The 14,937-nt window shown below is 35.4% G+C and overlaps 2 protein-coding genes across 2 annotated transcripts in view; one reads left to right on the top strand and one right to left on the bottom strand.

The window, feature by feature from the left end:
• LOC147558703 (uncharacterized) overlaps nt 1–14,937 on the bottom strand; it is an 87,218-nt gene that overhangs the window by 13,342 nt on the left and 58,939 nt on the right. The gene's annotated exons all lie outside the window — the stretch shown is intronic.
• Nucleotides 1–14,937, top strand: part of LOC147558705 (uncharacterized) — a 56,528-nt gene that overhangs the window by 23,270 nt on the left and 18,321 nt on the right. The window contains exon 2 of the mRNA XM_086659073.1: nt 11,404–14,238. Within this exon, the coding sequence (XP_086515199.1) occupies nt 11,700–14,238 (2,539 nt within the window). The 5' untranslated portion in view covers nt 11,404–11,699. The remainder of the gene's footprint in view (nt 1–11,403; nt 14,239–14,937) is intronic.

Raw genomic sequence — 14,937 nt, 5'->3', positions numbered from 1 at the left:
GGTTGTTCCATATACACATCTTCCTCCAAGTCACCATGAAGGAAAGCGGTCTTGACATCTAGTTGTTCAATTTCTAGGTTCATAATTGCAGCCAATCCCAATACTAACCGTATCGAGGACATCTTCACCACCGGAGAGAAAATCTCATCAAAATCAATACCCTTCTTCTGCCCAAATCCTTTCACCACTAGGCGTGCCTTATACCGTGGTTGTGAATTTCTTTCTTCGGTTTTGATTTTGAAAAACCCACTTATTTTTAAGAATTTTCTTATTCTTAGGTTTTTCAACCAACTTAAAAGTGTTGTTCTTATGCAATGATTCAATCTCATTTTGCATAGCTTTCAACCACTCCTTCTTGTGTTCATCATCTATGGCTTCTTCATAACACTGTGGTTCTCCACTATCTGTAACCATCACATACTCGTGTGGAGGATACTTGGTAGATGGTGCTCTATCTCTAGTCGATCTTCTCAATTCAGCTGGTGGTTCATGTTGAACTTCCATTTCCTGCTCAACATCATCACCCATAGGAACATCTTCATGAGCTTCATCTTCATGATTTTTTTCTTCACCTGCATTATCATGCATAACCTTAGAAGACATATGTGGATCTAGATCAATGAGATCATTACTATGATTCTCATGCTTCTCAACTTTCCCGAAGTCCTCAATAGTTTGGTTTTCAAGAAAGACCACATCTCTACTTCTAATAATCTTCTTATCGACTAGATCCCATAACCTGTATCCGAACTTCTCATCTGCATACCCTAAAAAGATGCATTGCTTGGCTTTATCATCAAGCTTTGCTCTTTGATCTTTAGGTATATGCACAAAAGCCCTGCAACCAAACACCCTTAAGTGTTCATAACTGACTTCTTTCCCAGCCCACAATCTCTCAGCTACATCTCCATCTAATGGTCCTGAAGTTGATAAATTAATCAGATAACATGCAGTACGCATTGCTTCACCCCAGAAGCTTTTAGGCAGCTTTGCTTCTGAGAGCATACATCTGATCCTCTCCACAATCGTGCGGTTCATGCGTTCTGCTACACCATTTTGTTGTGGAGTTTTGGGAACTGTCTGTTCATGTCGAATACCATGGGTTTTGCAATACTCTTCAAACGACCCGATGTATTCTCCTCCATTGTCAGTGCGAATGCACTTCAATGGTTTTCCTGTCTCCCGTTCTACCATGTTGTCGAAATTCTTGAAAACTGCAAGTACCTGATCTTTGGTCTTTATGGCATATGCCCAAACTTTCCTGGAAGCATCATCTATAAAAGTAACGAAATACAAAGCACCACCAAGTGTTTTGACCTTTAAAGGTCCACAAACGTCAGAATAAACGAGCTCCAAAACACTGGATTTTCTTTCAGACGCATTCCTTTGAAAGGAAACTCCATGTTGCTTTCCTACTAAACAGTGAGAACAAGTGTTTAAATTTATACCTTTTACGTTCGGTAAGTTTTGTCGTTTAGCAAGGATTTGAAGTCCTTTCTCGCTCATGTGCCCGAGTCTTCTATGCCAAAGATCAGTGGAAGAATCTTTTTCAACTGCATTCAATTCTCCTTTACACAGTTTTACTTGAGTCCTGTATAAAGTACAACACTTCTTCCCTCTTGCTATCACCATTGACCCTTTTGTGAGCTTCCACTTTCCATCACCAAAGTGACTGTGGTACCCTTCATCATCTAATACTCCGGTAGAGATTAGGTTATATCGAAGATCTGGTATATGCCTCACATTCTTAAGAATCAATGTACTCCCTGTGCTCGTCTCAATTTTCACTTCTCCAATTCCTACGATTTTTGAGAAACCTAAGTTTCCCATCCTGACTTTGCCAAGGTCACCAGTTCTGTAAGATTTAAAGAAATCCTTACATGGAATAGCATGATACAAAGCACCTGAGTCAACCAACCATGTCGTTTCTGGTTCTGACTCAGCCATACTTAAGCAAGTTTCTCCACAACCTGAGAGTAAGATAATGTCATCACCTGAGGCAACTGCCGCAACATTATCTTGTTTTTCATCATCCTTTTTATTTTCCTTCTTTGGTTTCCTGCAATCACTCTTGTAATGACCCATTTTTCCACAACCAAAACATCTAACTTCTTTCTTTGGTTTTGATCTCCCCCTTGACTTATCACGGTTATGAGGTTTTCTACTTTTCCCTCTCCCCCGTCTTTCTGTAACAAGTGCCTCTGAATGAGACTCGTCTGACGATGATTTCCTTCTTGTTTCTTCATTCAACAAACTACATGTTACGTGATTCATACGCATTATGCCATCAGGAGCAGAATTGCTAAGAGACACCACCAATGTCTCCCAACTATCTGGTAAAGAATTTAGAAGAAGTAAGGCCTGCAACTCATCATCCAAAACTAACTTCATTGCAGAAAGCTGGTTTACTAGACTTTTCATCTCATTCAAGTGTTGAGCAATTGAGGTTCCTTATTTATATTGTAATTTTCCTAGCTTTCTGAACAAGTAAGCCTTTTTGGCAGCTGTCTTCTGATCATACAATTCTTCTAATTTCCTCCATAGACTATAAGCGGAAGTCTCAGTCGATACATGATGAAAAACACTGGGTTCTACCCTTTGTCGAATAAATCCAACAACCTTACGATCTAATACCTTCCAGTCTTCTTCATCTATCTTCATCGGTTTTGTACCGTGATTTTCAATGGGGGCAGCTAGGTCTTTGCAGTACAACAAATCTTCCATTTTTGCTTTCCACATCAAGTAGTTTTCTCCATCTAAACTAATCATGCGATTAGTATTCACTTCCATATTTCTGAACAATAAATCCAACCTTAGCTCTGGTACCACTTGTTAGGAAAAATAACCTAATTAACTTGTTCAGTAATATGAAGATAAACGATGCGAAAGTAAAAGTAGAGACACCAAGATTATTTAACGTGGCAAAAAACCCCTCCAAACTAGAAGGTAAAAAACCACGGGACCTAGTCCAGAAATCTTCCACTATAATGATAATAATGGATTACACAACTCTTCACCAAACCTATGGTGGATAAACTGAACAAAGAAACAAAGAAATAAAATCTCTTACTCCTTAGGATTTGAACAAATCCTAGATTACTAAAGGTTGAAGAAGATAACCACAAACTAAATTGCTTCACAAGATTAATAATCTTCTTTTCTTCAAACCAATATTCTGCTCTTTCAGTCTCTCTTGAAAGAACCACTTCAGAAATCTCTCTTTCTCTGACTTCTCTTTGTTCTGGAAGTTGTTGTGTCATCTCTCTTATCTCTCTCTAACCTGAGAAGATATATCTGAGAGGATTCTCTACTAACTCTCCCAACTGGGAGCTCCCAACTGGGAGGATACTCTCTAACCTGAAAGTATGAATAATTTCTTCCCTTTCATTCCCTATTTATAATGATAAACAAGGAGGTTTACCAATAGAAATAGGAATTCCTTTTTAGGTTTGAAAAAATAGAAACTCCTATTTCTATTGGTAAACCTCCTTGTTTATCATTATAAATAGAGAATGAAAGGGAAGAAATTATTCATACTTTCAGGTTAGAGAGTATCCTCCCAGTTGGGAGCTCCCAGTTGGGAGAGTTAGTAGAGGATCCTCTCAGATATATCTTCTCAGGTTAGAGAGAGATAAGAGAGATGACACAACAACTTCCAGAACAAAGAGAAGTCAGAGAAAGAGAGATTTCTGAAGTGGTTCTTTCAAGAGAGACTGAAAGAGCAGAATATTGGTTTGAAGAAAAGAAGATTATTAATCTTGTGAAGCAATTTAGTTTGTGGTTATCTTCTTCAACCTTTAGTAATCTAGGATTTGTTCAAATCGTAAGGAGTAAGAGATTTTATTTCTTTGTTTCTTTGTTCAGTTTATCCACCATAGGTTTGGTGAAGAGTTGTGTAATCCATTATTATCATTATAGTGGAAGATTTCTGGACTAGGTCCCGTGGTTTTTTACCTTCTAGTTTGGAGGGGTTTTTTGCCACGTTAAATAATCTTGGTGTCTCTACTTTTACTTTCGCATCGTTTATCTTCATATTACTGAACAAGTTAATTAGGTTATTTTTCCTAACATGTGATTGAAGAGCTCTAACTTGTCAGCTTGTGATTCCTCTATGATTTTTGGAATTTTTCTACAAACTATCTATATAACAAAACACAATGTTTTGTGCTGACTGGGACAAGCCGAAAGACAAATCCGATCGCTCGTTATGTTTTTCCACAAATTTCAGCCACCAGATCTATTACCTCCCTTAAAAAATGAAAATTTGTTAACCCAGTCAATACAAAGTAAAGAAGACACCGAATCTGAGCCGTCAGCGAGGTGAAACCTTCCGTATGCTTTGTGGCCACCGTAAGATTCGTTTGATGTGCGTTTATTTTTACCCTCTTTAACTGCCTTGGGGCGTTTTATCTTCTCTTGACTGCCTTCACGCATTACTCTAGCGCGTTACAATGTTCTTCACATAATAAAAATCCCCCAAAATATTCATGGTTGAATCTCCCCACATCCTTCCCCCAAAATTATCACAGACTACAATCTTATTCGTCTTGACATAATAAAATTTCCCCAAAATCTTCATAGTGGAATCTACCAACAAATCTCTATATAAAACCGGTGTCTCCTCCAGATTCAACTATGAATCAACTCTTATTATTGAATAGGTGTATTTCTATCTTTTATCATTTCGGTTCAGCTCCAGGTACAATCTTCTTCTCTGTTACTTTTGATTTATTGGTTTGAATTATTGATTTTATTGGTAAGTTGGTTTCAATTATTGATTTTACAGGTATATTAGTTTGAAATATTGTTTTTTCTTCTCTCATATTGGACTTGGAATTCAATATCAAGTTCTGATTGAAATAGATTTATGATCTTGAGTTTTGTAACGTAATATTTACAGGAACTGTGGTTTTAATCTCTGTTGTGATTCAGTAATAGGTATTACAATATCTCTCTCTCTTTCTATATCTTTTGTTATCCAAAAGAATAGAAAAAGAACAATCAATCCTATTGTATGTTATTTTCCGTACATCAACTGTTTGATACAAGGTCCCGTGATTTTCTGTAATTGCCTTACAACTGTTTGATAAAATTTCTAACTCAAAATTTATACAGTTCAAGGCTTTCTATGGCAATGTTACGCACTCGTGGATTTCTCTACCATCTTCGAGTTTAAGAGAATGGATATATTAACGAACAACCAGAAGAGGACAGATAATGCTATTTATGGTTTCTGTTCTTTATTCGTTTTCTTATTTCACGAAGCTATCAGCTCTTACTTTATTATTCTTATTCTCTTATTTTCTCAGGATTGTCAGCTCGGGGATATAGTTTGAAGCTAGCCATATTGTCTCCATATATGTTTTATCTCTGTTTTGTTACTGGGTAACTTTCTTCCATATTTGTACTTCGGATTATATTATAGGCTCAACTGAATTTGGAAGGTTCTTAGCTACTATGGTTTCCCACAAGTACACGAGGGTGATGGTGTCTTCTGAGAAGAAATTTTGCTTAAAGCATTTATTTGGACTACCTTGCTTTGGTCGATGTTGCACTATCGGCAGTTCTTCAGGGACAACTATAATGATTGGTTTGCTACTTGGAAGGTATGTTCATGCTATAAAATTCAGAAGTAAAGTTTATTGAATAATCATGTTTTGTCTTGATTTGCATAAAAGTCTTCAGGGAGATCCTATATTTTCTCGTACTAGCTTCAAAAAGGAATATGAACTTTTGTTCCAAAAAATGTAAAAATAAGAACTTTTCTAAATGATAAATGATGAATGCAATTTATTGTTTCACCATTTGCAAAGGTTTATCCTCTTTTTCATAATTTCTTCAGGGCTCTTCACCGCACGCGTCCTTGCACACTTAGTTGGATATGTCATCATGGTACACATTGGCAGGATGTATACGCAGCAATCCGATACTATACATGGAAATCTATCCTACTATAAGGCTTGTAACTCTTGATCCTCGCTTTCTTTATTAACTTATATGGGCATTCTTGTGTTCATAAAAAGACTAATTTTACCTGTCGTGCATTTCTAATAATTCGACGGTTTTATTTGCAGCATGTTAACCTATATTCTGCACTCCTTTCATCTCCGAATCGGCTTCTACCAAAAATTGTAAATATAGAGGTTTGTTCTTGATTTGTGCAACATCAATGACAAGTGGGGATCATGTTTGTTCATTTACCCTTCACTGCGAAAGGGCATTCATCGAACTCAATTCGGTATATTCCCGGCAGTCTTCTTCTGGTAATTTTTCAATCATTACTTAAGTTCACCTAAACAAAATGATCTTATTTTTTTCCCTTTTAAGTTTCATAAAGAACTTGTGAACTTCAAAGATTTTTGTTGGAGATGTAGCTCTTTTTTACTTGTGCTGGTTAGCCCATTCAAGTTGTCTACCGATCAAGCCGTTATCGTTTCCTTCAATCGGTAAGGAATATCGATGAGTTAGCACGTTGTTTGGAAGGCTGATACGACAATGAGACACATTATCAATGAGGGATGTAATATAATTCAACTAAATGTTGGTTCTAGAAAGTAAAACTTCTTTTTTTTTCATAGGTTTTGATGTGGACTTCTCTATGGTTGATCAACTTTGTAGTCAGGTACCTACCCATCTAAGCCTAGACTATATAGCTTGTTACTACATAACAGGAACTCAAGATTATGAATTTTGTATAAGGAACATGCATTATAAAGATCTTGCTTATGCCGTTTCATTTATTCGTTATTGTTGGAGGGCAACGCAGGTTCATGAATTCCAAAGATACTCTTTTTCAGTTTGTTTTCTTCTATTAGTGAACAATAAAATTGTCTCTAATAATGCCTTTGGGTATTCAGTGTGCTAGGAGATGGTTCGAAGATGGAGAAACAGGTCATTTGATCAATTTAGGCAAGTACATTCCGGCATTGTTAGCAGCTGGTGGCAAAGTTGCTTACGAGAAAAAAAGAAGCAGTGTTCGGCTAGCAATTGTCGTGTCTGAGTGGTGCCAAGATTTATCAATTTTATTGGGACTTTGTAAAAGACTGGGGTTTACTTCAGTCTAATTCTAGAAATTCATGGTGAAGAAATGGACTAATGCTTTGACAAAAATAGTTCATTGTTTATCTGTGGAGAGTTAATAAAATCTCATATTCTTTTAACTTTTTTTGAGTTTATTCATCTCTTCCTTTATTTCTTTTAGAGTTTGAATATAGATGCATTATTGAAGTTGAAAAGCAAGAAACACTAAAAGATAACAACAATTGTTGTAGTAATCCATTTTTTTTTTTGTTGAACTAACAATTGTTGTAGTAATCCATGAAAAGAAAATGATCCCAAAGCCAAATAGTATTATCAAACACAAAAATCTAAAGAAACAAACCAAATCAAGACTTTTAAGAAAAGCATGAAAGAAGACTGAAGGAGTACAACTAATAAACCAGAGAGCAAATAAAGAGGTTCAACACCTTATCAAAACAAACTAGAGTAAAAAGAACATTAACTTTAGCTATTCTGAAGTTGCCTAACAAATCGAAGAAACAATTGCATGACCCGGCCAGTTAGAAAAAATATGTAAATTATGTAAATTCAGTCCTTAACATATACCATGCTATGACTTGCTAAACTCATATATGTCATCTGACTATTCATAGTTCGCGAAGCGTTGGTTACGTTTATGTTTTGTTTGATTGTATGCTAGATTTGGTCTTTAAACAAATATTTACTTCAATTTTGTTCTTGAAGTAAATATGTCATCCGTTCCAAACGTATTTTGTGGGAAAAGAAAGTCAGACATTTTCCCACTTTATTTTACAATGAGAATGTTGTTTTCTTACTCAACTTGACCAACCAAACGGTAGAAAATCGATTTTCGTAAGAAAATTGATTTTCTCAACCTATTTTCACACGTATCAAACAGACCCTTAATGAGAAAGATATTGAGAGATGAATCAAAATTAACTATCTTCAATTTCTAACGGACTATCACGCCGACTACGCTATGGAGGAGTTGTATTACCATATGATATACGGTGTCTAACCTACCTAATGATTCAAATTAATAGTTCTTATTTATATGATTCAAATGTAAGAGACACTGTGCAATAAGATAATAAGTTAAATAATGGTTTTAGTTGGTACATTGTTTTTCATTTTAACCTTCGATGATGTCATAAAAGCACATGTTAACGTCCTGTTCTACGCAATCTGGGAAAAAGAATTAAATGGAGGTTTTAGTTAGTACATTTTCATTTGAGCCTCTTGTGATAAAAGCATTTGCCCGTGCCCTTAGGGCACGGGTTATACCTAGTATATATATAAAGTAGTATATTTATTCGTGTCTCAAACCCTGGGTCTAGAGTATATAATTAACTTGGTATGTCTAAACCGTTAGAAGTAATATAATGGATTGATAATAAAAAAAAATTGAGATGATTTATATAACAAAACAACAATCAGATTGTTTAAGGAGATGATTTCTTGAATATACATGTGGGTATAAACCATAAAAGGGTTATGGCTGTAGTCTTTAACCATTCAAAATAGAAAACCTGGTAAAACCTAGGTTTCTCTTTTTTTTTTTTTGAATTGTTCAGCGTGTGTCTCGAACCAGGTATCTTGACTAAAAAGAACTTCTATGCATGTTAATTAACCATATAATCAAACTATATTAATTAACCAATTATATGCTGGTGAAGCTAAATTAATCTGTAATTAATTAAACTACAACAGATCTATAAAACAAATTAGTAACTAAATTTATAAGATAAAAGAAAAGGTTCAAGTTTCTTTGGAAGATCGATTCACTTAAAACAACTACTCCTCGATTAGGGCTATCATTATCGACTAATATCTAAGACCTAATGACAATTTTTCTTTAACCTAGAACCTTACAACTCACTTTTCTTTTGGATATCAAAACTAGATTAGGGTTTTGCATGGTTGTAAGCATCTACTACTGTTTGTTGGGGGGGTGAAGGTATATATAGTTCATTTTAGGGAGCTAACCTAGCTCTCATAGTAAAGACAAACAAGAAGAAGGAAGATATAACTAAACTAAACAAGACAATATATAAGAAAGATGGATAAATGGATCTAGTACTAGCAATTATAAGGTTAATTTCATAAACTCTATGGATGTAGTGAAAAGTATATGTATAGGTAGCTAAGCTTGCCTGGTTGTTGTGGATGATCTTCTTCTTCTTCTGGTAGAAAACATGGTGTAAAGAATGAAGCCTGGTCCGAGATCCATACATGAAAATTACATATAAAACACTACCCATGTTTCATATTTATGGAGTAGAAAGATATGAGTGTGTAAGCATAAAAGATAAAAAGATGGATGAATACATGGAAGGATCTTGGCTCAAACTTCATTCTAGATACTCTGCTTTCCTTCTTAATTGATCTACAACATCAACATCATAATCATCTCTCTATCTCTCTCTTCCCTATGTTCATGATTCAACAATCAAAGCTTACAAGGCTGCAAGAGGTCTATGGGTACTGATAAGTGTCAATTGTCTCTCTTTTTTTTTTTTGAAGAGGGTAAAATAGATTTCATTAATTGCAAAGGTTGCAACTACAAAGAGAAAACAAGAAAAAAAGAAAAAGATTACATGCTAATTAGAGCATCCCAGCTAAAAACTAATTCTGAGAAGGTGGTGGAGGACTTCCATTCTTGGTTTGTAGACCAGTAAAAAAGGAGAGCTTTGATCGAAATTATAAGATTTTCTACCGATTTACATTTTTCTTCAAAAATCCTTGTGTTTCTCTCTTCCCATAAGCTCCAAATTATAGCATAAGGAACTCCATATCTCAAGAATTTTTTCCTATCAAGCGACTTTGGGAGGGTATTTGAGTCGACTAAGTCCTTGAACCGATTTGACGAATTTGAGAGCTTGATAAAAGATGGGGTAAGGGAGTTCCAAATCTGATTTGAGAAGGAACACGAAAAGAACAAATGATCAAGAGTCTCTTCTTCATGATTACAAAGAGCACACCTATTTGGGAAGATGAAACCTCTTCGTTTAAGAGTATCAAGAGTAGGAAGAGTTTGGAGATACGAAGCCCATAGAACAAAAGAGATCTTCGGAGGAATGATGTTATTCCATATATTCTTACTCGGAAAGTCTCTCTGGATGTTGGCTTTGTTCTTGGTTGAGAAGAAATTTAAATGATGATGATAAAAAGAGGAGACGGAAAACTCACCATTTTTGCTTGGAGTCCACGATCTGGTGGGAGAAGTTGAAGAATCCCTAAGAGAGGTACTAGAGAGTTTAAGCAGCAGGTCTGTTGCCTTCATAGCTTCTGCTGCGGAACAGATTCTTGAAAGATTTAAATCCCAATTATGAGAAGAGAAGTTACCGTTTATCACTTCTTCGATAGAGGCATCTTTAGTCTTAGAGAATTTCCAAATACTTTTGAAATCATCTTTTAGCGGAGTTGAACCTGCCCAAGCATCCTCCCAAAATGAAGTTTTTGATCCTCTGTTAATAGTAACACATGTCTCTCTTCAAGTAAGGTTAAATGGTAGAGAGTAGGTGAATGATGATGGGTGGATGAGCTAGCACCATTATTTAATATATAATAGAGAGAGAGAGAGAGGCACAGACACACATGAGGGACAGGTCATATTGGTGCATAAAATGATGGAAATCTGATGAGAAAATGTGAAAAGGAAGTTGTCTTCTTCTTAAGACTATCTTTTCTTTTTTGGATGGTGAGAGGAGACAAGTGATTAAGGCTTTTACAGGCTCTCCCTCTACGAAAAGAAAATAAAAGAAAGGAGGATGAAGAGAGGTAGGCACTGAAAATAACAATGAGCCAAAGAGAAGAAGCCAAGAAGAAGCATGGGATCATAGTGGACAAAGGACATGAGACCCCTCAAGAGTCAAGACTGAGACTTTAATGTAGTAGAATCAAATTATATATAGTCAAAACTACTCTATTAACGAAGAAACAAATTAGCCAACTAAAACAATAAAAAACAAAGAAGAAAACAACAACCCATGTTGCAGAAGTGAGAGATTAGTAAACCCCAAAACCCTAATTAATGAAATATTAATTACCCTCTCCACAGCTAAGCTTGGTTCCTTTATAACGAGTTTGAGTCCGTAAGAATTCAAGAACAGTAGTTGAAGGATCGATTGTTGAAAGCTGAAATCTCTCACCATTAATGGCGAAAACTGTTGAAAAGGGGGCAATTAAACCAAATTTGGGTTTGGGCCCAATATAAAAGTGTGGGTTTGAGTAAATGGTTTACCAAACTAGAAGGGGTAAAAAAGTAAAAGCCTCATGAAATTAATTAAAAGGGTGTAGAGAGTTCTTTTCTTAGTCAAGTTCAAGAACAATCTAGAGAGAGAAAGTAAAAGGAGAATAGTATACAAGAAACTTGAAGAAGAGGACATAGATCTAGTATGAATATTGTGTTTAAGGTAAGAACTAACTTCAATATCTAGTTTAATATTGTGACAAAACTTTGTGTCTCTTGTTTTATGAGATTGTGTAGATCTAAAGAAGCTTTATTATATGAAAGTATGTTGATGTGAATCTTTTGAGTTTATTTGAGTGTATTGAAGTATCTATACCTCTAATCTCCAACAAATTGGTATCAGAGCCATATTAGTTTATCAATTCAAGCTTTCTCAACATTTTTTTAGATCTAGGGTTTGTGAAATTTTTGGGGATCTTTTAAGAAAATGTCAAATATGATACAACCTCAAATACCTAGGTTAACTAAAGAGAACTATGAACATTGGTGTATTCAAATGAGTGTATTATTGGGATCTCAAGATTTGTGGGATATTGTTCAAAATGGTTATGTAGAACCAACTCAAGAAGAAGAGAGTTTTATGAATGATGTACAAAAGTGTGTTCTTAAAGACTCAAGAAAGATGAATAAAAAAGCCTTATTTCTTATCTATCAAGGAATTGATGGTCCTACATTTGAAAAAGTGTCCGAAGAAAAATCATCGAAAGAGGCTTGGAATATTCTCAAGAATTCATTTAGAGGAGTTGATAAAGTGGTAAAGGTTCGCCTCCAAATTTTGCGTGGTGAATTTGAAAGATTGAGTATGAATGAAGGAGAACTTGTCTCCGATTATGTTTCAAGAGTATTGTCTAATGTTAATGAAATGAAAAGGTGTGGTGAAAAATGTGATGATGTTCGGGTGATGGAGAAGATTTTACGGTCTTTGACACCTAAATTTGATAATGTGGTTATTGTCGTTGAAGAATCAAAAGATTTGGAATCCATGACGGTAGATGAATTGATGGGAACATTGCAAATCCATGAACAAAGGGTGAATAGAAATGTCGCAACCTCTTCAAATTGTTCGGTTGATCAAGTACTTCAAGCAAAACTCACTTTAGAAGAAAAACAATATACACCCCAAAAAGAAAGAGGCTATGAGAGTTATGGTAGAGGTTATGATAATGGTAGAAGAGGCTTTGGAAACCAAAGAGGAAGAATTTTTTTTAATAGAGGAAGAACAAATGAACCAAGAGGAAGAGGTAGAGGAAACTTTATTAGACCTTATAATAGCCAAGGTAGAGACAAAAGGGATATTGAATGCTATAATTGTCACAAGCTCGGGCATTATAGTAATGAATGTTGGTATAAAAATGAAGTTAAGGAAGAATTAAACCTTGTTGAAGATGAAGTAGAAATTAATGTTGATCCTACATTGTTATTTTCTTGTGATGGTCTTGACGAATCACAAACAAACACTTGGTATTTCGACACCGGTGCAAGTAATCATATTTGTGGAAAAAGAGAATTGTTTGTTGAAGTGAATGAAAGTGTGAAAGGGTGTGTAAAGTTCGGTGACTCCTCAAAGATACCGGTGCTAGGGAAAGGTAATATCCTCATTCAACTAAAAAATGGAAAACATAACTATATTTCCGATGTCTATTATGTTCCCGCAATGAAAAATAATATTTTGAGTTTGGGACAACTTTTAGAAAAAGGTTATGATATAAGATTGAAGGATCTTCATCTCACATTAAGAGATAGAAGTGGAACTCTAATTGCTAAGGTAAAGATGGCAAAGAATAGATTATTTCCCTTGAACATTCAACATGGTGATGCAAAATGCTTAAACTCTATTGTGAAAGATGAATCTTGGTTGTGGCACTTGAGACTTGGGCATCTAAACTTTGATGGGATGAAAACCTTGGCAAGCAAGAATATGGTAAGGGGTTTACCATGTATTGATCACCCAAACAAAGTGTGTGAAGGGTGTATCTTTGGCAAACATCATCGCACAAGTTTTTCTAAAGAAGGGAGGTGGAGAGCATCTAATATATTGGAGCTTGTGCATACCGATGTTTGTGGTCCATTGAAGCCAATGACAAATGGAGGTAACAATTACTTTCTCACTTTTATTGATGATTTTAGTAGAAAAACATGGGTTTATTTCCTAAAAAATAAATCCGAAGTATTTGAGGCATTCAAAGAGTTCAAGAACATGGTTGAGAAACAAAGTGGTTTTATGATAAAGAAACTAAGGTCCGATAGAGGTGGAGAATATACCTCAAGAGCATTTGATATGTTTTGTAGAGAACATGGGATTGTTCATGAACTTACTCCGTCATACACACCACAACTAAATGGAGTTGCCGAAAGGAAAAATCGCACCATATTAGACATGGCAAGAAGTATGTTAAAAGAAAAAAGTTTGCCTAGAGAATTTTGGGGTGAAGCCGTTGCATGTGCCGTATACTTGTTAAATAGATGTCCCACTAAAAGTGTCTATATGAAGACCCCACAAGAGGCATGGGGTTATTACAAGCCTAGTGTATCTCATTTAAAGATATTTGGATGTATTGCTTATGCAAAGATACCGGAAACAAGAAGAACAAAACTTGATGACAAAGGTGAGAAATGTATCTTTCTTGGGTATAATGAGCAAATGAAATGTTACAAGTTGTTTAATCCAATTGTCAATAAAGTTCTATTTAGTAGGGATGCGGTATTTGAAGAAGATTTGGCATGGGAATGGAAAGGAAAAGAAATTGTTCAAGTTGAACTTAGACTTGAAGGAGAAGAAGAAGAAGAAGATGTGCCACCAAGAGAATTTCAAAGAGACCCACAAACACCATCGTCCTCATCTCCATCATCCTCATCATCGGGGGGAAGTTCTAATGAAGGGCCAATGAAAACAAGAAGTTTAAGAGAGATATATGAAGTTGTGGATAATGAAGAAGAATTAAATTTGTGTTGTTTTCTCATGGATTGTGATCCTATTAGTTATGAAGAAGTCATCCAAGAAGAAAAATGGGAAAATGCTATGAATGAAGAAATTAATGCAATTGAAAAAAATGATACTTGGGAGTTGACAAATTTGCCAAAAGGATACAAACCTATTGGTGTGAAGTGGGTGTATAAGACAAAGAAGAATGCAAGTGGAGAAGTCCAAAGATACAAAGCAAGACTTGTAGCTAAAGGTTACAAGCAAAGAGCCGGCATTGATTATAGTGAGGTATTTGCTCCTGTTGCTCGTATGGAAACAATTAGATTGTTAATCTCTATAGCGGCTCAATATTCATGGAAAATTTATCAACTTGATGTCAAGTCGGCATTCTTGAATTGTATCCTTGAGGAGGAGATATATGTTGAACAACCTTTAGGGTATGTTATAAAGGGCAAAGAAGATAAAGTTTATAAGTTGAAGAAGGCCCTTTATGGGTTAAAGCAAGCTCCACGTGCATGGAATGCAAGACTTGAAAAGTATTTTCAAGAAAATGGATTTGAAAAGTGTCCTCATGAGCACACTTTATATATGAAAGTAAAAGAAGGTGGAGGTATGTTATTTGTTTGTCTCTATGTTGATGATTTGATATTCACCGGTAATGATTCAAGACTATTTGATGAGTTCAAGAAGAGCATGATTAAGGAATTTGATATGACCGATATTGGGTTGATGGGTCATTTCC

Source organism: Eschscholzia californica, unplaced genomic scaffold (assembly GCF_041429995.1).
Source record: "Eschscholzia californica isolate CP2 unplaced genomic scaffold, dmEscCali1.0.p SCAF_2, whole genome shotgun sequence".
NCBI classification, from domain to species: Eukaryota; Viridiplantae; Streptophyta; class Magnoliopsida; order Ranunculales; family Papaveraceae; genus Eschscholzia; species Eschscholzia californica.
The sequence above is the reverse complement of the archived record's forward strand: the minus strand, read 5'-3'. Positions and strand labels throughout refer to the sequence as shown.